The sequence below is a fragment of the Centruroides sculpturatus genome, unplaced genomic scaffold, assembly GCF_000671375.1.
Source record: "Centruroides sculpturatus isolate CEXI.00-Female unplaced genomic scaffold, Cexi_2.0 scaffold897, whole genome shotgun sequence".
In the NCBI taxonomy this organism is placed as follows: domain Eukaryota; kingdom Metazoa; phylum Arthropoda; class Arachnida; order Scorpiones; family Buthidae; genus Centruroides; species Centruroides sculpturatus.
In genome coordinates, this window is record NW_019385074.1 from 340,695 (window position 1) to 365,223 (window position 24,529).

Here is a 24,529-nt window from a genome sequence, read left to right on the forward strand (position 1 = left end):
GTCCGCCACAAATATTGAAGTCGTAATATCACTAGATAAACGTTTAAAGCACATAAAATCATATTAAAATATATATAAGTATGTACTGTATTTACAGTACATGCATTCGTAAATTTAGATTACTTTTTTTTGTACTATATTAAAAACTAAAATTTATTTGTTTGTAAGCTTAAAATAGATTTTTATTAACCATATATTATTAAAAATGCATTAATAAATAAAATACAGAACAGGGAATGGTAATTTACGGTTTAGCCTAGTGATAAGTAGATTCGGAGACAAGTAAATTCGACTTACGTCGTTTTCCTGGAACCAATTACCGACGTAAGGCGAGGTATACCTGTATTTACTTTCGCTTGATTGTAAAAATTAAGTATCGAGTCGCTGTTAGTGTTTATGTAAGGTTTATGTTTAAATTAGCTTATGATAACACATAGGAAAGCAAGTTGCGAAGGAAAGTTCCTTTCTTAATATTATTGGTCAAGGGAAATTGTATTCTTTGCGTGCAATTGTACATTTATTAATTGATAGATATTGAACTGTTCTGTATTCAATGCTTACAGAGAAGATCTGTTAACAAGTATTCGTTTGCTGTATGAAGGTTCGACTGTAAATAGTTTATTGGTGATACACGTGTGTACTTTTTACAGCGATAGTAAATAAAAAAAGAGCCATTTTTAGAAATTTCTTTCGAATTTTCGAAATCATAATTATTGGAAATATTGCCAGAATATACATTTCCTGATTATACGTGGTCAGCTAAGATATGTATATAAATATACAATATTAATGTTTATTAATTGTCTGTAACAACCGAAAGTTTAACTTAATTAATCAATTTTTAATTTTGTTGTAGCTGAACGATCAGTTCTGTTTTCATCTGAAGATTCGACAGAAAACAAAGCTGATATGATATGATAAATGAAATTATCTATGGTACGTTTATAAAATTTGTAAAATGTGATTTTCTTTATTAATATTTGCTTGATATATAGAATTTTTAGGTTCTTTACAGACGGAATTTCTCTTGTTTATACATCGACATACGTGTAAAAAAGAATTGATTCATCATTTTTTTCAATTATATTATAATTAGCGTATTAAAACTTTTATGCTGTTCCAAGAATATAACTTTAACATTTTTAAAGTTAATAATTGTTTATTTTTACATAATTGAAGATAAAGTTTTTGAAAATAAACTATAATTTTAACTGTTTTGTTTGTGATTTATTTTCAGAATTTAAAAGTTGAATAAGGTTTATATTTAAAGAAATTTATGATTACAAACATTGGCGTCATAGCTCATTTACATTTTTTTTCTGACAATATTGTCTTCCTTCTGTTAAATATAACATCAAAAACCCCGCCATAAAAAATCATTAGGAAATTATTCAATTTTATAGGCCAGGAATAGTGAACCTTTTTGAGTCCGTGTGCCATATTGTAAGCATTAACATTAAATTTAATAAAACTTTAATGATGTTTATGTGTGCCATATTGTAAGCATTAACATTAAATTTAATATAACTTTAATGATGTATATGCGTGCCAAGGTTTTCGATTTCGAATAACGATATTTAAATAAAGTAAAGGAATATGTATTAATTAAAATGCTAAAACATCTGATTGAAAAAAGTAGGATCGGATGATAAACCAAAAATATAATTGAAAAAGACAAAGTGAAAAATCGAAATCGTGCCAGATGATTTATCCTTTCGTGCCACTTTGGGCAGGGGTGCCGTATATTCGCCACCTTTGTTATAAGCTAATTGTATTACAAAATAATTCAATAAAATAATTTGCATTGTTTTTGTACTCTTCAACTGCTGTTTATTTAAAACTTTCATGTATTTTATAATCTTGCAATGACAAATATAAAATACATAAAAGTTTTAAATAAAGTCACAGCAAATCCGTAGCAGTCTTATACTTTACAAATACTGTAGATTTTTCATGATGATTACATGAATTATGCAATCCCAATGGAATGTCTACATCTGTGAGAAACTGTTTCATTCTATAAGACTAACAAAGAAATCTTTGGACTTTTGGTTTATATCTGTAAGGACATCAAAAGAATCTATTAGAAGGTCACATAATAGAAACATTAAAAAAATAATAGATAAAAAAGGAATACGTCCATCTTTTTTATAGGTTAATAATAGAGAGATATTCGGTTATGTTGCGTGACTTGCGGTGACTTGCGGTTAACTTGGTGACGAAGTCACTCTGGTTGTTTGCCAAAAGTTACGAAATACATTGTATTAATGCTTTCAACAATTCGTATAAGGGCGAAATTCAACGGATTTGCCAGAAAGGATTAAATTTTCCAATCACATCAAAAATATCCTTGACCAATTGTGCCATACTCGCTCGTGTTCTAGGAAAATAAGATTATGGCTATAATGTCATTTCTACAATTTGTTAAATGTTGTCAGAATCAACTATACGACATTTATGAAAGGTTCAAATAATCCAGAAAAAAAAAACAGATTTCTGGTAAACTTTCCTTGTTTTATGCAAGTGAACTTGGATCAATTCGCCCATATGGTCCGTAAATCGCGTATTTTTACAACGCCAAACTAAACGAAATCTTCTTTGGCATTTGGAAACTCGGCCGAAATTATGCTGTCAGTTTGAGTTGATTGAATTTTTTCTTTAAGAATGAAAGGAGAGATGTACCTGGTAATTATAGAAGTACTTGGTTATCATCTTGTGTTTTGTACTATTTTGTATGGAAGATTGACTCGATGGATAGAAGTTAAAAATATATTGCATGAAAATCAGATAGGATTCCGGACTAGTTATTCTACATTGGATAACATTTTTATTTAATACACGGTTATTCAAAAAATTTTTTAACGAAAAGTAGGAAGGCGTATGCATTTTTTGTTGATTTATCTACTGCGTTTGAAAGGGTTTGTAGAAATTTGTTGTGGTGAAAGATGTTGTGTTATGGTTTCAGTTATAAGTTCGTATCTTTACTCGTTGCTTTGTATGAAAACTCCTCGTTTATGGTAAGAGATGGAAGTGTCTGTTCGTCGTTAATGTTCTCTAAGATTGGTGTTAAATAGGGCTGTATTTTGAGCCCAATTTTCTTGAACGATCGGTAACCAAATAAACAAAACTCAATCAGATCAGCGCCCGCGTGATCGAACTATTGTATTGCCCATCTGTCGTGAGTAGTAGTTTCACATTCAATTAGTCATAACTCGTTCAATAGAGAGGTTGCGGCAGAAGTTTTATCCATAAAACGTGAACTTCGAACGTCTAGTGCCGCCATCTTGAAAGCCTAGAAGTTTGGCAATGACGTTTGAAATTATGCTCGACGTTGCAAACGCCATTGTCCAACTTTAGGCTTGCAGAAAGGCGGCGCTGAACGTCCTACATACACGTTGAAAACGTCGGCCGTAACCTCGCTATTATGAAAGATATTTCCAAGATATTTCATATATCTTGGTCTCTATTTATACACTTTGAATATAAAGTAAGCTACGTAGCAAAATCTCTTATCTTATTGCTAATTATAATTTATACTTAAAAGTGATGAAGCTTTATTTAGTAACAAAGTTGTAGCTGTGTCACTAAATATAATTAAATGTATTTTTAAATCTTTCCAAATTGATGTGCTGCACCATTCTGTATATTTGTATATTTTAACTCTTTCCATCCTACTAACAGGGCCATTTTCGTACCTATTATGAATTCGTTCGGATCCACAACGGGAACAATCGGGTGGTGAGTGACGGATGTCCGGGATAAGTCACTGGTCAGAAAAATCCCCCAGAAATTTTTCACTATTTGGATTTGATGCCGGCTCATCCCCTAACAAGCAATATTACATTTGTGTCCCCATCAATTTTGATTCATATTGGCACAAAGACAGTGTTTAATACGATAATACAATTATCCAAACCGTTTCATTCTGTGAACCATAATAAGGTTTGAGCATTTTCTATAACGAAACTTTAAAATAGAACTTTTCAAGTGGTCAACTTTCGGAACTTTGCAAATTATATTTCTTACAGGAAAAAGTGTTTTCTTCAATGTGTATAAATAAATTTGATCAATTAAGTTGGAATTCTTTCTTCTTCAACTTACATTTTCATTAATTTATCTTTACAGAAATTGTTTGATAACACAAATTACACGACACGTTCCTAATATTGAAAAGTTGACGTAAGTCGAGCAAAAATTATTGCATTTTATACTTTCATATACTATAAGAAAAATGGAAAACAATACTTTTTATTTTCTTGGAAACGATGCCACGCAAAACAACACAACGAATTATTATTTTAATAAAGATCTCAAAATGGCTCAAAATGTTCCTATAACAATTATAATAATAATGACCATGATCGCTATGGGATATCTATGGGAACTGATATTTCCTGGAATCAGGTATTACTCGTTATTATATTATCACATTCTTCTATTCGAATTAATATCTTATGTAAAATACTTTATATGCAAATAGATTTATACAGGAATTCGAAAACCCGTTGGTCCAGCCATTGAACTGTTTTGCCAGTTTATTATAATGCCATTAATTGGATTTCTTTATAATATTATATTTCAATTCGAATCGAGTTTAGCGGCTGGTTTGCTTATTATATCCTGTTGTCCCAGCGGTGCAATTTCCAATATGTTTACATATTATTTGGATGGTGATGTTTCCCTGAGGTACTGTATCACTGACTGATTGCCCCTGGAAGTCGGCTTCTTACATCAAATGTCCTCTCATCAAATTCCCTCTCATCAAATGTCACGGCACGCCACTGATAGGTTATTAAATTTGTAAGAATTTTCATACAATTTCTGAGTTAATTTATATAAACCACGCAATTAGTGATGTGCTTATCCACTTATTATTATAAATTATGATTTCAAATTCCATATTAAACCATAAATAAATCTCGATTTATTAAATATATTAAATATTTAAAAGTAAATTTAAATTTATTATAATTCTATACAATAGTAAATTGTAAAATTTATATTACAGTAGAGCGTCGTTTATCCGAAAGTCGGTTATCCGAAAGCATTCAGTCGGCAAATTTAAATTCTCGCTACTGCTGTTGCGCTGCAAACTTTGCGTATATCTTGGGCTACTACAATATTTTTTTTTGTTGGTGTGTGTGTTTTAGCTGACAGCACTGGCACTTTCGTGTGTTGTTTTTCTGAGGACTGTGTGGGGTGCTAAATCGAACGTTTTTGATACTAGATCATCTTCTAAAGTATATATTTTTTAGTTTTTATATTGTTGTATCAGCAGAATTTCATTATGTATACACGCTATAACACCCCCAGACGGTATATTTCCCATGTTTCTCTAATGTATATTTTTTAGTTTTTATACAGTTGTATCAGCAGAATTTCATTATGTATACACGCTATAACACCCCCAGACGGTATATTTCCCATGTTTCTCTAATGTATTCAATTACTATGGAGATGTCGTGTGGAATTATTGACTGTACTAGACAGAATTGTTATGACCTAGCTGGTATATGGTTTGTAAACAGCAAAGTTGTTGATAATGCGGTTGTTTCATTAAATAGAAAACATTATACGAGATATTTTTATACAATAAAATTTTTATTTTATTTTGTTAAATTTTACATCAATCATTTTTCCATCTGCACTAGAATTTTTAACGTGTTTCACTCTTCATACCCCATAAAATATTAAATTAATAATACCCTCAGTAAATTTAATTTGTTGTGGAATTTATATACCAAAATAATTGCTAAATTCTGATAAATTGTTTTTCATAATAAAATTAAGCATATAAGCGAATAAAAACAGAGTTTAATTTGCAAAAAAAAGTGTAAAATTATATTTAAAATTAATTTTAAAAAAATATCTCTCTTAATTTCTTTAGTTAAAATTAAGAAATAAAGTTTATTTTAATAAATTAACTAGAATTTATTTAATTATGTATAATTATTTTAAAAATATAATTGAAATATTAAGAAAATTATATTAAACAACACGTTATTTTTTGTGGGAATGTGATATTTAATATAACTTTATTAAAGTAATTTATATTATTTATTAACACGTAATTTTTCTTAGAATTATTCATAAATGTCACGCATGAGAGGGAGAAATTCGTTAAATGTGACAATTTTTGACGAGGGGAGGATTGTCAGATAAGGTAAGAATATAAGATTAAAAAAATATATATATAAATTATAGATATAAATATATCTATTTTATTATACTTTAATCATTAATTCATACAATTCTTTGATTTATTTTAAGATAGTAAGCCTCATAAAAGCGTATTTTTGAATTTTAAATTTCATAAACAAATCGTAATATAGAGATACATTGTTAAATTGTGACATATTTTTTTTAGTAAGCTGCGAAAAAATTTGACAGATCGTGACAGCAAGGTTTAAAAAAAATCCAAAAAAAAACCCTTAAAATTATTCACTACATTTATTATTAATAATTATATTTTTTTAAAATAAATTTATTTTTTAAAATTAAAATTACTTCGTTCGAAATAAAATTAACATTAATANAATAAACTTTTGTTTTCTCGTTTTATTGCAGGATATGCATAGAAATTATATAAGGACTTCTCAAAAAAGTTTTTGGACTGAAAAAAGCTTTCAGCTAGCTATAGCAGACGTTAGAACGGGCAGAAACTTAACAATACTTATACTGTGATGTTATACTTACTATGAAGTACTTTGTACTACATATGCAATAAATTAAATTTGGTTAAGAAATTCAAAAATTAATTTTATGCAATTATATTTGTTATCTTACCCTAATGGCATTTGGCATTTCACTCAGATACTTGGGGTTAGATGCTTAAAAATGCCAGACAGTGAAAAAGTCGTCATTGCAAACACAGTATAGAATTTTTTAAAATAAACCCCAAACTTTTATTTGAAAGATATACTCCAGAATATGATATTTTCATTAGAGGGCTTCTAAACTCAAATTAGCGCTGTAATTTTTTTCATAAGCAAAATGTTAGGCATCTTCCGCCGAATCACTACACATAACTTTATTTCCCCCAAACATATTTATCTAGCTAAAATTAGTTATAACTAATGTTAAAAGTTAAAACTAGTTTTATCTAAAGTCAAAACATGTACAGCAGTAAATTAACTAGACAAAACCGGTTTTGTCTAGTTAAAACTAGAATTTACTGCTAGTCAAAAATGAATTTGAGTTAAAACTAGTTTTAACTAGACAAAACGGGTTTTAACAAAGACATTCAGTATAAACTAGTTTCAACTAGTTAAAACGCGTTCTAACTAAAAACGGGTTTTGACTGTAACATATATATATAAAACTGTCTCAAACAATTTTAACTTCCATATATAATATACACGGAAGGTAAAATTGTTTGAGGCACAGTTCAAACCCTCAATTTCTAATACCCTGAAGGAATAGTTGTTAATTGTGCTGCTCAATGCAAAGAAACAATCTTTATTTTTAATTATAATATTTTTTATTAGTAAAAGACCTAAACTACTCTAATCACCATATTTCAACTTTACCTAGGAATGAAGAGAGTTTATCGGTTATTATGCATTATAAGTTTCAACAAATAAACAGTTGTCACAAATCTACAGAATAAAGTATAAATAAAATAAGAAAACAAAGATTCTTAGAGAAATATCTTCAAACTCATTCTCAAAAGAAATTTACTCAAAGCCCAATTCTATCGAATCTTGACAACACAATCATTAAATCCTGTCATGATAGATTGCGTTTTTCTTTCTTTATTTAAATATTTTATTGTTCCATTAAGTATGAAAATAAAAATAATTTTAATAGTTTAGCCTACAGCTTACCACCACTCTTGATTGCTTGTGCATAAGTTGTAGGACAGTTTCGTGTCATTGCAATTTCGTAGACGCTTCCTGAATTCTTATGTAAAATTTTTTTAGAAGAAAATTTATTCCAGACGTGGATCATATAGGAATTATTCATTTTTTCAATTATGTCTAGACTCTTAGAATTTGTAAAGTAATCTCTCCATTTACGATACGGAACCGGAAAAGCTGAAATCGGGTTCAAAATATTAACATTGCAACTTTTTCTTTTTTCGACATCGTCTACATTTTTTTCGCCACAAAACGAAACGAAACGTTTAGTAAATAGAATCGGTCCTACACAAGCAAAGCAGTTACTTTTATACACCTTTACGAAGTCCTTCATACAGTTATAAAGTATAGAATGGTTCCGCTGCAATCCAAAAATGCCATTACATATCCTATTTGCGCGTGCTTTAAGTACAAAGTTACTGAAAGAAGGTAAAGACTTCAACATAATAATATCTAGATCTAAATATATTCCCCCATGCTTCCAAATTACAGCGTACCTGGCTGCATCACTCAAGTGGTAAACTTTGTAAACGCTTCTATTCCACTTCTTCTGAAAGTACCATTTTTCTAAAGGGGTACCTTCAAATATTTCTTCGAATGTTGTTGATCTCATCTGCACATTGGAAAATTCATACTTAACGTGGTGTTTAGTGAACAGTAATACAATAATAGACATGAAAGGATTATGCCGTGCAGTCGATTCAATTGCGCACACCTGACGAAAGTTTAGTGAAGAAGCTCCAGAAGTTTCAATAAAAAATATATTTTTAGTTGCAGATTTATGATCTGAAAAAAAAATTATATCATCTGTACATTGGAAAATTCATTCTTAACGTGGTGTTTAGTGAACAGTAATACAATAGTAGACATGGAAGGATTATGTCGTGCAGTCGATTCAATTGCGCAAANTGAAAAAAAAATTATATATAAAATTATGAAAAATTTTAAATATATTATCCGTTTTTACCTGATAATAGACGAAAGTCCACCAAAAAATATAATATGGAGAGCATAGAACAAAATATTAATCCAACTTGTAATGTTCTCATATTATCCTGAAATAGAAAAGAATTATTAATGAAAATATAGTCTATACATTTATAATTTACATAACTAGAGACTGTAATCTGCAATAAATTTCGCTTAGATTTGAGATGTTTCGGTATAACGTCATTAGCCGTCTAGCCTAGAAAACAGACTTTCCTATGTCACGTCTTTCCTTCTCCATATACAACTTGTCCCTCAAACAAAGTCATGGACTATTTAGAATTCGAAATCAATTTAGCAGAAGCACTAATGGCTCAGGAAAAAAGTGATAATGAGTAAGATGCAGAACATTGTAAATTAAGCGAAGACGCTGTAATGTATTTCTATATTTGACAGCAAACCATAATTGATTTTTCTCATTTCGTACGCACAAAAATCAAATCTAATTTCTTTAAAAAAGTTTTTATAAAATGCAAGAAACATTTGAAAATTCATTAGAAAAATAATAATAACAATTAAGCTTTTTTAGTATTCACAACTTTCAAAGTGTACAGAGAAAATATCAATGTGCATTAAAATATACAAACTGTAGTAACAAAATCAGTTACTTGAAAAAGTAAAAATCGATATTTTTGTCATTCATGTATTGAATATAACCAGAATTTATTAAAAACACTAAAAATATTGAAGAATATTTTCATTGGAACTGAAGAGATTATGTGTATTACTAAAAGTACGCAAAGCACACAACTGTACGTTGATAAAATAGGGGTGTGCAAGAAAGACATTACCAAGTTCGGTTGTGACTATCAAAAAAACAGTTGAAAAACACTGATCTAAGTTGTTTCGAATAAAGAAGCTTTATTTTGGAGAAGTGCCAATAAAGAGTCAACTTTCGGAGAAAGATACGAAGCGACTGTGTAAAACAAAATGCTATCTACTTTAAATAAATGTTTTAGTATTTATTTATTTTTCGAATTTAGAAGAATCAGTAACTAACAAGGAGATGGCCGGATGGCTCATCGGCTGAGATGGCAGCTCAAAGCTATTGGGACCCGAGATCAAATTCAGACTGATCGAAAAACCCAGGAAATTTTGAAGGATTGGTCCGTCAGAATATGTCGGGCCCGTCTCTCCCACTCAACTGCCCCATTGTTGACTTGCTAAAAAGGCCTCTTAGTTCCCTTAGGACGGAGAGTTAAAAAATATTAGGCGTAATCAGGAAGGAACCGAATTGGCCAGAATTTACTCTTCTTTTTGTAGATAAATAAAAGAAGATAATATTTGGAAAAAACAAACGCATTTGTACACAGGTTCATGCATTATAAAAATGTTTAGTCATTATCCACTGCCGTAGTAGTTACATCTACAGAGATACAGGGGTAGGGCCTCGCCTGAATAATTTTCTAAATTATTATTCTTTTTCCCTGACAAACAAATTTTCGACAGATGTAAAAGAATTTCTTAGGAACTAGTTCATAGTTAAGTTATATACCAGTTATATAAAACTAGGAACTGTATAATCATAGGCTATCTAGAGCTTACCTTAGCTTAACATACTTATTACTTGAAGAATTTATAATATTATAATCAATACTAAGCTTTATTTTAAGATAGTAAAATTTATAATAAAATAGACATTTTTAACACTAATACTCTGGATTTAGTAACCATTTGTATCGTAAAGATGTAAAAAAATGCAAGTGCAAATAAATAAAGTAATGTAATATTTACGTTCGAGTATACAAAACCTTAGTTCTAGTTTCTTTATAGAATTATCCGTCGTCAGTTGTAACGTCACATTTTGTCATTTTTCTCCAAGTGACGAAACACTTTATCGACAAAATTTTTCTGTTTTATAATTAGAAGCATATTGACATTAATAAACCATAAAGATAAGTTTTAAACAGAAATACCAATGCAGTACATTATCAAACAAATTTTAAACTATTTGTAAAGAAAAAATAAAATTTACATTATTTATTAATTACTTATAAAAATAATTCACTTGTATATTATTTATATACTGTTGCTCACAATTGTAATGTGTTTCTCTTAGAATAAAGATATATTATATACAAATATGTATTATTATTTATTTGTAAAAAATGCTGGAATAAAATATGATAAGTTGTGTTATTCTTAATGTAAATATTAAATATTTAATGAAGAAATCCTCCAATGAGTTGCGTAACTTTCCCAGAAAAAAAGTTAAAATCGCGTGTGGCGTCATCTGTGATCAGATTTTGTTTTAAAAACTTTTTATGTCATTAATTTAATTATTATGAAATTGTAAAAAGCTTAATTTTGAGGCTATAGTCTAACAAAACGGTTATTATTTAATAGGGGGAGACGAAATAAAAGATGGAATGTTCAGGTTTCGAACTAGGATCGTTCAAAATTCCGTTAATTCTTGACTGTACTTTTGTTCCGGGCGTGAGTATAAAGATATACACGTTAAGAAATTCTATTCGAAATACGGCTACTTCGTAATTCAAAGTGAAAATTCTGTCCGAACAGTGATATAAGTAGGTTAAGTCGAAAACAATAGACCAAGAACAACTCTAATCTGGTCAACAAGGCTTTTCTTTTAAAGTAACACGCTTTCGGGCTTTCGGGTGTCACTTGACAAATGGTCTATCCCTTTTTTTCTTTTATTTCGTAAATACGGTTGAGTTTCGGGATTACAAGATTGAGCTACGAGTAACAAATTGAGATATTTGTAGGGCTCTACGGTACTACGTTTGGATGACTGACTACTTTTTTCAGTTAGTTTAAAAATAATTCGGCTTTTTGTTTTTCTACTGAAAAAAGTAGAAAAACAAAGACTTGGGGCTACTTTTCGAGGAATTCTGCTTTATTTTAAACTACTCACAAACATATTTATTTAATGTTATGAGTAATAAAACTAATAGGAATTAACAGCAAGTCACAAAATAATAAGAATTTAATCTCGTATCCGAATTTTCGTGCATTATAATCGTCAGATCTAACATTTCGTAATAGGACGTTACACATTTTTAAACCTCCTTTTTTCATATTGTCATTTACCATAAAATTCATTGAAGAATAAACCTAATAAAATAAGATGTACAGTACTTTATCACCAATCGTCAATCTCAGATCTTAATAATGCGATTCATTAGAGGTTCAATTTCAGATACGATGCCATTTTCTGAAGTAAGCATATTTATTATACACTTCTAGAGCTTATGATCAATGTTGTGTTGTGTAATGTATTTCTTATAAATGTTTCTTACTGTATAATTAAAATATTTTAGCTTACCATTTCTCCAAAGAATTACGAAAAACAACGAAAGTATTAAATCAAAAGCCCGAACTTTCTTTCAGCAAGCACACTAAAGACAAAGAGTGGGCAATCGTAACCAATTACTGTGACGTCATCAACGGCCGTTGTATTTCAAATTTAACATACAACGCAGAGAAAATAACAAGTAATATCGTTTAAAATAGAACTAGTGCGATTGACAGATAGTGTGCTTTAGGCTATCTTCTCCCATATGGAAAGGTTGATCTTTTTCTCGTGTTTTATTTCATTGTCGCGTGCAGGCATGCAACATTATATATTTTTTCGAAATTTGTTTTTGTAAAATTTTTGTAATAAATTATTTTCTCGTATTTACTTTTCTTTACGAATAAAATATTTTTATATTTTACTACTTTAGCGTTTTTATGTATAATTTTACTGGTTTATTATTACGCTTAATTTAAATTTTTGTTTACCAAATTGTAACATCATGGTTTTATTAATATTAAATAATTCGTTGTAATGTTAAATACTAAATTTTATTTGTGGTTATTAAGTTACGCTCTACAGAAAATAGAATAATATACGGCCTTCATTGACTGTCCTGTTTGAGTGATTGTGAGGTCGCTCAGCGTCCTGTTGTAAACAATACAATCCTTACACAGTTTTATCCGTTACAGAATGATTAGTTACTTTCTATTTAATTACATTAAACTAAATTCGTAGTTTTAAGAAAAATGTCACTACTCAAACTTTAAAGAAATTTCAAAAATACTGAAAAATTTAAATAGATTATTAGTCCCAGAAGGCTTTAATATTCAAGTGAAAAATTCTAAGCAAAATCAACTCTGAAAATATTGTATTATTTTATAGAAATGAAACATTATTTCTGTCAATTAGGACTTCTGTCTTATATTAATGATAGGACTCATTATACTGGGGTGATCGAGTGGACATCAAGAGGAAGATTAGTCAAAATTAATACAGAGTTTGTTTTTTATTTTTACCTCTTTTTTCTTTGAACACGTCTTATTTTACTTTTATTTATTTATTTATTTTTGTGTTTGTGTATCAAATCGTCAGTCCCTCAATCATTATTTTAAGATACAGTTTTATACAACAAATTATCAATATCGTTATAAAAGTAACAATATTTACTATTTACGAATAAAACGATACAGTTTGCAAATATAAATGAAGACAAACAATAACAATACGCCTTCCTTGTGTCGTGTTTTCATACCGTAATGCTAAATACTGTCTTGGAGTAGAGCGCCCTTTGTAAATACTATTCATCAATGAATGCATTTGTGAGGTTTCGGAAGTGGGCCGGAATCATACAAAAATGTAAGACAAATTTATAAAATTGTAATATATATATATATATATATTTATTAATATATTAATATTAAAATGTAGAAAATTTAAATTTATGACTATATGAGGAAATGTTATATCTAACAAAGGAAAAAAAAAGAGTAGTTCTCATATTGTAACAATAGAATAATAAAGATCAGTCATCTTCGATTTGGATCGAATTGACAGTCGATTCTGACTCATCCCGCGATTTGGATTCCGATCTCCTTACATTTACTAACGAGTGACGACCAATTAGAAAGCTGAGATGAGTAAAAACATCTAATCGAAATAATCGATTTGGGAATAAAAAAAAAAGTGATAAAAATCGGGATTCCAAGGACACAGAGAACTTCTGAACCTGCCTTGGCCATTGTGTAAATCATTCTTAAAACAAAAGGCGATATTCGATGTCATCGACCCTACTTCGGACTCGTTATCTCTCGCTCCAGCTGCAGTTCGCCACTCAACTACGCCCCGGAGCCGGCACCTATTTGACTAAGTGAATTATTTTAAGATTTAAAAAGTAAAGAATATTTTGTTATTTTTATCTATATTTAATTATAATTTTCTTTAAAAGTATATTTATACAATTGAAGAATATTTTGTATCAGGTATGTATATCCACCACACATTTTATTTCACCAAGTAAGTTTTTATAATTTTATTTTTAATTTTAGCCCTTATATCGTGACTAGCAATTCAGAATGTAATTGCGATATTGAAAATTTATTTTTAAAAAATTTTGGCTCAAGACCATATAATGAAAAAAAAAAAAAAAAACATTATTAAAAGTGAAAAGACCAATTCCTAAATTAAATATAAATACGTCAATAAAAAAATTAGTTCGACATTTTCACGATAAAATTTATGAAGAATAGCTTTGTGAATGCATAAAAATTAATGATGCAACGAATATTCGGTTACTATTCGATATTCGGCCTATTCGGCCCAAGTTTCGGTATTCGGCCGAATATCGAATACCTAAAACAGGAGTAAGAAACAACAAAAACACAGTAAATTAATCACTTTGGTAACTTTTATTAATGCTAAACATGCATTTCAAGTTTGAGAAAGCGCAATGTTTTCCTTATTTATGTAAAAGATCAAAGGAAAAGTGATATAACTAAATTATTTTTTTAAGAAAGGTAACAAATCAAATGATAACTACTTATTTATTATGTAGTTTAGTCATCTATATACTCGTATATAAAAGAACAAGTCCTGATAGGATAATTGACGCAGAGCCAAAACTACTGGTGCTAGAAACTTAAAAATTTAAGGCTGTGTTCCTTTCGTAAAGTTTAAGCGTGCTAAGAAATTAATTAAATTAAATTAATAAACATTATAAATTTCTTATAATGTAAAATTCTATTGCTATTTCAATAAAAACACGGTAAAACAATATTTGTCGAGCCCACGAGTGACCGAGTGGATAAAACCTCTAAATGGTGGTATTTGTGGGTTCGTGCCTCTTCGACGGGTTAGCTACGTAGAATATTTAGGGTTTTCTTCGCCTGTGTTACATATAGATAGGGTCGTATTTCCCATAGCAAGTTTTTCGGTAGACATCCTCTTAGCAGATCGCTCGCGCCGTAGTCCACCAAACTAATAATGTTTGTTGAAAACACGAAACGATTGGAATCACTAATTAATTCGAAAGCGCCAGTGTTGTATATTATAGACTATATGACTATAATTACGTTCATATAGACTATATGAATTATATATATATTGAATTATATATATATATGAATTATATATATATATGGATTATATATCTATATGAACAATAATTACGTTCATATAGACTATATGAACGTAATTATTTTCATTGTAGACAGACCTGACATGCAATCGGAGCGAATTAGAAGAGGGAATCCGTTACTGTGCCGTGGGAATAACACCTATACGGCAGCCATTGCTAGAAATTTATATAATTAAGTTTTAAAGTATATAAAAGCAACGTTTTCTCATTTCAAATGCCTGCCAGATCACATGACCTTTCTTTCCTATCTTATAGACGTGAAAAAATTCCAGGAAATTCCACGTGGGTAGCCTGTTGGTGAGGCGCAAACCTTCAACCGACTACCAGTGTTCAGTGATCATATTCAATCAGCCGCTATAATTGAATGAAAATGAGTATTTCATATATTATTTCTGCGTTTGTATGAAATTTTGTAATAAAGATAGCTTGATTTTAAAGAAAAATTGTTTGTATTCTGGAACACAAAAAGTGAATAAATGATAATTACTAATTTTGGACACACTACGTCTTCAAATTAATTTTAGTAAAATTGCCATCCGACGAAAGTCTACAATTGATTTTAAAGAGTTAACCTGAAAAATCCAGCAACAAATTGCGTAACTTTCCCGGCTGTTAAAAAATAAATTTTACGGTTTAATTATAACAAATAAAATTGTGTGGTGCCATCTGTTATGAAATTTTTACATAGAAAACTTTTTGCCATTTTGTAATAATTAAAAATGTAAAATTATTAATTTTAATAGTAGCGGTGAATTTCATAAAAAATTGCAAATGCTCGTAATAAAAAACATCTTCGTTACATCCGACCCCCTCTCGAGATATGGCATATGACACCTCTTTATCTTCTCATCCTCTCGACCTTTAACCACCAAAATTCAATAGAATCAATGCTCCTTACATACAAGCTACCACGCCAAATTTCGTTTCTTTATCTTACCCGATTCTCAGATATTAAACGAGATAGATGTCAACATACAAAAGCCCTTTGGTGAGGAGAGAACACTCGATCTCTTAACACTAGTTAAGTAAGTTACTTCGAGAAACATGAAACGATGTTTATCGATGTAGTTAGTCTGAGCGAGCAATTTGAGCAGTAATGTGATAACTTTTCCGTAGTTCAACCGAAATTCACCAAACTCTACAAAAATATAAAGCTTCATATTTAAAAAAGCTGCCTGGCTTCATATTTAAAAAAAAAAAAAAAAACAGCATCCAAAAATGTCAAAATACCTCTTTGTTATTAAGCGTCAAAGATTAAACGTTTTTTGATTATATCTTGTCTGAGAGTTACTTATATTTTACAAAATATAATTTATACACATTCCAGAGGTCTACTGAGTATTCCTACATCAAAATCATCAAAATCTAACGTGGAAAGTTTTTTTAAAACTCAGACACGAAATCACAAAAGTCATCCGAGAAGCCTGCACTCTCTTACTGCTCGCCCAGGCAATAACGTTGACCAGTATTCTATTAATACATATTTAAATACAATGCAATACTTCTTGCAATTTAGATTTATGATGAGATTCAAAAATCCGTTGGACCTGCCATTGGACTTTTTTGCCAATTCGTTATAATGCCGTTGATTGGATTTCTTTATAATATTGATATAAATATTTCAGTTTCAATGAAATCTAACAGCTGGTTTGCTTATTATAGCGTGTTGCCCTGGTGGTGCCGTTTCTAATGCATTTCCTTATTACTTGGATGGTGATGTATCGCTTAGATGTGCATAACCATTAATTTCATTTAATTCTAAATTACAACAATCATAAAATTAATAATTATCTCTTTACAGTGTGACTATGATGACAATGTCTCTAGTGGCATCTCTAGGCATAATGTCTCTAAATATTTTGTTATATGCAAATTATATAGAAGCTAAGAAATTACTGTAATAATACTGTATGGTAATATTGCATTACAGTCGACCCCCCTATAAGATATAGATCCGTTCCAATTTATTAGGAATCCAATTTCTTACAAGAGTAAGAAATTGGATTTCTTAAGTCGTTCCAATCACAGCCCGACACGTGTCAAGTTTACGGACTACGGCTCATTGAAAGGTTTTCTTCCATAAAATTAATCGATTCTACACTAATCCGACTCAACATTTCCAAAATACGTATATTTTTTCGTAGTTTTATAGGAATCGTAATTATAGGGACCGTAATTATAGGGGGGTCGACTGTATTATTATTGTTGTTATTGATATCACCTGCAGCTTTGGTATGTTTTTAAATGGAAATGTTCTAAATTATCTCCTTATATTACGAAGGTATACAATTTTATTTTCTTAGGGTACATTTAATTAAAATTAATTGTATTATTGTAAAATATGCTGATATTTAACTATTGTAATTAATTTAACAGTGGGGATGTGCCACAGATTTAATTCTCCTTATAATTGTGATAATAATAAATGAAAATCTTCTCATTAAAAAATATGTTCAATAGAATTCCGTGGAAAAATATTATACCAATAACTGACTTATTTTTACCCATTACTAGATTTTTAATTGCATATGCCATAGCACATGCAAGTAGAAGACATAGAGCTGTCTGCATAGCGATTGCTATTGACAGCGGGATACAAAATGTGGCTGTGGCATTCAGCATCATTGTATTTTCATTTGATATAAAGGTATGTTAATTGAACTTTAGAATTTAGGTGTTTATTTAAACTTTAGGATTGCACGTTACATAGAAGTTTTATTAAAATAAGACATACTATTTATAGGAAAATTCCTCAATTCTTCTATTTCCAATGTTTTATCGGATCTCACAACGAGTAACGTGTATTCTTCTGTGTATCGTTTATCGTTTAGTGAAAAATATTCGGAAATCACCACAATTAGATGATGAAGAAGATATTGGTAATTATAATTATTGAAATTTATATTCGCTTATTTCATACTAGTAGCCAGGGACGCCCCCTAGTGGGCGTTCTTTACAAATTTCCATGAGGCACGGTTCCTTTGACTTTTTTGTTCCTATCAATATGCCCTACAGCTCTGTAAAAGTCTGAATGGTAAGATTTACCCTCCGAATGAAGAGGTGGCGATCCCCCCAAACTGTAGCCCCCTGTGCGAACAATAAAGTCAAAGGAACCATACCCCTACTCGCGACCCTTCGCGAGATATAAGCCCCTGAAATAATAAATTCCTATTACAAATATACTGAATTATTTATATTGTTATATTGACCAAATAATAATTTATTGGCCAAATGAATAATAATAATTTATATTGTTAATTTAAATAATAATTAAAATTGTTAATTTGAATGTTTGAAATATGACACACGATAGGGGCGCCTCTAGTGTCCGTTATGAAACGGTTACGGGACGGACACGAAATGAATGGGTTATATATATAGAAGATACTGTACATTGTGACATAAAATTAAGTTTTTAATGCACGAAACAGTGATTTTTCCAAGCAAATGACTTTAAAACTATATTGAAAGTTAGTCATTTCAGTATAGTAATTCTTACACATCAATATTATAATACGCGTTATGGCTCTTTGGCCAATACTATTAAGGCATCAGCCTACAAATGTGGATATCCGGATCCAGTCCGACCAGAAAATTTTCATGAATAATCTGTTCCAGATATGTCGATCTCTAGCCCTCACTAGCTGGTCGCCCCCATTGCCCCAGACTGTATATAACATATGAAATACCATTCTCCTTACTACAGATCAGCGGTGATGGCGATGGCCGGACTTAAAAGCAGCTTCCTTGTGAAACTCGAAACACAAAATACATCATACGACTTCAAATGACGTGTTATCTAAGCATTACGTTTCGATTAATAATGGTGTCGGAGTGATACACATTCAGGATCGAGCACATCGGCTCCATTCTTATTCTGGAAAATACTATAGTAATAGAAACAATATTTATTTAACGTATTTAAAGTAATTATACAGTATTTTGTACAGTTTTGTTCTATATTTTCGAAAATACTAAAGATTATATTGAATATTATATTCTACTGTAAATGTCGTTCACTAATTTAAAATCATGTATTCATGCATATTTATAAACGAATTAGAATTTGTGAATTCGATATAATATAACGTAATGTAATAATTTAACACAGTATTTGACTTTATGTTGTCATATACCTGTATCAACTATGATATTTAATTGTAATAATACGTTTAATCTTACTTGTATATTTAAATTTTTATTTATTTATAGAAGATTTTTGGAATCTTTCCGCTCTGCGGACATTTTAGTGTCCTCTATCGGGTCACTGTGGTCCCTTTTTCAGGCATTTAGTGGGTTCGGTCAGGCTCATAATGGAGGTGGTGAGGACGGAACCGGACATATCTAGGACTGAGCACCCAGGAAAAATTTCTGGGATTATTAGTCCCTACGGATTCGATCCCGTGTCTCCAGAGCGGTAGTTATGCATAATTGCGGATCACCTGAGGTTTAATTGATAAATCTGATTTTCACCTGTTTCAGGTGAAAATGAAGATGTTTTGTTTTGATTTTTCTAACTAGAATTTCCTCTATTTGCTAAACGGAAACTACACGTTCTATTAATAAACAAAGTAGACAAGGATATAATCAAAAATCACGTGATTTTAATTCAAAAATATTTCCCACAACGGAATTACACAGAAGACAGGCATGACTGGGTTGTTATCGGGAAAAGTATCATGTACTGGTGAAAGACACTACAATACTATAATTTTATAAGGTGGAGGAGAGCATATATTCTAAATTAAATAAATTAAAAAAATAATTAAAAAATTCTCCAGATATCTTCGTTAGGGGGATAATAAGAATAAATTTGTTATTTCTAAAATTGTTTTGTAGAGAGAGCTAAAAAGACTAAAATTGAATGGAGACTTTTGCCCCGTATTTTTATCTTAAGTATGCGCTAATTCTCTCTACGTAATTAATTTATTTATAGATGAAAAAATGTACAAACTATTAAAATAAAACAGAAGAAATTATATAAAATTTACGTTACTAATTTTGTTATAGAGCTACCTGTAACATAGGACTATTTGAAGTTACGACAATCGTCTCCCTACATTTATTATAGCCGTGTAAGAAAACACAAGGCTCATATGACTGAAACAAGAGACTGAAACAAGCCATATACTTGTATACGTAATCACATTTGCTAATCTTATGACTCCGACATGATAATTTTGTATGACTCAAATGATTTCTTGCCACCTAGCATCCTGTTTTCTTTGTGTACAAGTAAACTTATATCCAAGCTTTTTAAAAGGGGGTCTGTTGCAATTTGAGCCACATCTATAATTTAAACACAATGATAAAAAAGGAAAAAATATATTGTTCTGATTGAAAGTTAGCAAAATTTCGTGTGAAAAAATTAAGTTTTCAAAAAATTTCTTTGTCTAATTTTATTTTTTTTTCAATTACAACAGATTATTCAATCGGCAACTGGATTTTACGAGTGATGATTGGTAAAATCGGATCCAGTTGCTGATTGAATTTCAAATGCTTTAGCTGTTTATACATAATCACTTGTCGAAGGTTTAACTATTGAATGTTTATTGTTGAATTGCTTATAAATCAATTAAAATTCCAAGAATGATGTTCGTAAGTTTTAAAAATATCCAGTAGTATTTTGTATTTAATTCTATGCAAAAATTAACTCGAAACTTCCTGCTTGGTCAATCAAGCATAATATGTTACAATCACTCCCATAAAAAAAGAAGTGGTGTAACAAATTTTAAAAAATTGCTGATATAAAACTTAACAAACGTCTTTATACATTGATTTCACGTTTTTAATGTGTCTAGCTACATAAATTTCAATATAACTTATAATTATTTATTCGACTTTTAAGAAGTAGAACGAATTTGGACTCCATGAAAAAATTTTTTCAAGATACAATTTTATTAATCTTTACTGTACACAATAACTGCTTATATATTGTACAATTGTAAACAATATGTTACAATGACTTTTAATGCTGCAATATAATGTCTCGGAACGTGTAATTAAACATTTAAAAAATATTAAATTAAGCGTTTAATACCAGAAAAGCTTGAAACTGATGTGTCTATGAGAATTATAATTTAAAAATCCAGCAATGAGTTGCATAAATTTTCACTGAAAAATATTTCTGTTTAAGAAATACTAAGACACAATGACAAAGTTAAAATTGTGTGTGGCACAATATATTATGAGTTTTTATTTAAAAAATAACTTTTATATTATTAATTATAAAAAGACAAAAGGCTTCATTTTGAAGGTAGAGATGAGTTTTTTAAAACGTATAAATGCCAGATGGAGTAAAATTATCATTAAATCCGACCCTACTCCAGATATGACATGATTCACTTTATATACCCACCTCCTCGAACTCTAATTACAAAATTTAATAGCATCAATGGCCCTTATATTCGAGTATCATGCCAAATTTAGTTTGATTATATCCTGTAATTTAATTCCGAATTTAATACAGGAAACAATAAACTTCAAAATATAGCATTTAAAGTGGCGAGTGTTCGTATCTATTGTAGTGTATAAGAAAATTATGAAAATCATCAATATAATTCAATATATTTTATGGGCGTAGAAAAGGCAAACCAGTGGCTATATAATACAGAGGGGCTGCACGAATGATTTAAATTTTCATGAAAATTTTGAGAAAAACTACATCTAGTAGTTTCCTTTTACATAAATAGTACAATTGTTATGTGTATAACGTTTCGTTTTATGAAAAGTAATATGTATACAGGATTGAAAATATTTATGTTACGTCGTTATTAGCTGTAAAAATATGTGAATTCAGTGGGAAAATTTGGATAAATGAAGTAAAGCACAGGTACGTGTGTGAACTCCATGAAGTAAGATAGGAATAATGTAATTTTGTTTTTAATGTAGAATAACGATATCGATTATTGAATAATAAAAGTAAGCCCTTAAAATAAGTTCGTACTCAAAGCTTCATAGCGTCTACAAATAAACTGCTTGAAACTTTTAGCATCGACACAATGTTTTTATGGTAATAGGTGTTACATGTTTGGACTCGGATTCAGCCTATTTTTCCATGTTCGGATTCAACAATGGTCCATTTTCTGTGTCAAAATCATCTTTCTGTGTGAGTTCAAATCCTCTTTTGCCCATTTTATTCTAGTAGCAAGTGATTTTCTCAATTATTTACCGTACATTGTAAGTTGGCCAGCAGAATTATCACATGGATATATCTGTGGTAAAATTCACTTGTTCCCATATTTTTCTATTTTTCTTTTTGACGTCGATGATAGAAAGTTGAGAATAGAACTGCGAACGTTTTACTGGATTCTAGTATCGTTAAACATTCAAAAGACCCTATTCTGATGTATTTCTCTGGTGTATACGATATCGACGTCCATAAAAAACTGAATCTCTTGCATCAATTTCGAGTCTCCTATCAATGACGCATATACTGATTTTTTCTGATAAATAAATATGTCAATTGAATTGGTATTTAAAAAAATATAACGAACAGATAATCATTCGCACAAACCATATTTTACAAGGATTGGCTGATTTTTTTCTATGGCATATTACAGTTGACCCCCCATAACACTGTTGATAATTCCGTTTTATATGAATTCCATGTTGTACGAGTCACTTAGATTTTACAAATACGTGTGCCGGACTGTGAACGGCTCACGTATTTGTAAAATCTAAGTGACTCGTACAACATAGAATTCATATAAAACGGAATTATCTACAGTGTTATAGGGGGATTAACTGTATTCTATTTTTACCAACAAATTTTGATGTTCACTTAAATAGAGCGGTGCTTGGACAGAATGAAAAATTACTGCTTTACATATCCCTTACTCCACATCTCTTATTATTTCTTGCCATACTCCACACACCTCGGAAACGAATAACCCTCTGCCTCTCACTTTTACTAACGAAATTTGCTAATTTTTTACGATAGTTGTAAAAGAATTTCATAATACTAGGATTTGGGTCGTATACGCGACGGGCACTAAAAAATATAATTCGTTGTACGTATTTTTAGCGAAAATTCGCATACAGGGGTTCTTGTAGAAGTGTATTGAAAAGTAGTTTGAAGTTCATTACTTCTAAACAACATATTACACAATAATTAGTTACGATATACATATGCAATACAGCATTATCCTTATTTGCATATGATCAAAACATCATTAACACAAAGCATACCCATTCATGACCAAGGATCCTCACCAGTTGCCGAGTTTATAAAACTACAGTAGACCCCCCTATAACACGGTAGATACATTCCACTTTATAAGAATTTCACGTTGTAGGAATCCTTAAATACATGAGCCAATCGCAGCCCGACACGTGTGAAGTTTACGGACTAAGGCTGTTTGAAAGGTTTTCTTCCATAAAATTAATCGATTCCTAGACTAGTTCGACTCAACATTTCCAAAACACGTATATTTTTATGGGAATAATCCGTATAAACTATGCTATACAGGTATACCTCGCCTTACGTCGGTAATTGGTTCCAGGAGAACGACGTAAGTCGAATTTACTTGTCTCCGAATCTACTTATCACTAGGCTAAACCTTAAATTACCATTCCCGGTTCTGTATTTTATTTATTAATGCATTTTTAATAATATATGGTTAATAAAAATCTATTCTAAGCTTACAAACAAATAAATTTTAGTTTTTGATATAGTACAAAAAAAGTAATCTAAATTTACGAATGCATGTACTGTAAATACAGTACATACTTGTATATATTTTAATATGATTTTATGTGCTTTAAACGTTTATCTAGTGATATTACGACTTCAATATTTGTGGCGGACAGACGTAAAGTCGAATAAAATGACTTAAACTTGATTTTTATTTTTTCATATACTTTTTTAACAAGCGACGTATAATCGGGAACGACGTAAGTCGAGGTATGCCTGTAAACAAAAAATTGTAGGATTACTTACCGAGTGTGCACCGTTCGACGTCGCCATTGCTTAAGCTTTCTTATGTCGCAGAGCAGCGCACCAAACGGCGGGCGCGATTTCTGATAAGTTATTTTTCTGCGAAAACTTCGTTGACCTTTGGAGACATCATTAATATAAATAATTTTTATGGCCGCTGAATATGAAATGTTTCTTTCACAAGAAATGTATAAAATTAGTGCTGAATTAGACTTACGGTACCTAATTTACATACTGTACAGACGATAGTAAACTCAGACTTACGGAGAGTTTACCCGCCTAAACTCTCCGTAGCGTGGCGCTGGACGGCGGAAAGTAGTTCGGCTGCCCGATGACGTTTTACCGAATTATAA

The 24,529-nt window shown here is 30.3% G+C and overlaps 1 protein-coding gene across 1 annotated transcript; it reads right to left on the minus strand.

Moving 5' to 3' along the window:
- Window positions 1-7,417: 7,417 nt before the first annotated feature.
- LOC111634269 (lactosylceramide 4-alpha-galactosyltransferase-like) lies at window positions 7,418-12,348 on the minus strand. The gene is made up of 3 exons (XM_023379001.1): window positions 12,133-12,348; window positions 8,827-8,914; window positions 7,418-8,645 (listed from the first exon to the last, which is right to left on the minus strand). The coding sequence occupies exons 1-3, from the start codon at window positions 12,133-12,135 to the stop codon at window positions 7,816-7,818; spliced, it is 921 nt and encodes a 306-aa protein (XP_023234769.1). The 5' UTR covers window positions 12,136-12,348; the 3' UTR covers window positions 7,418-7,815.
- Between the last annotated feature and the right edge of the window lie 12,181 nt (window positions 12,349-24,529).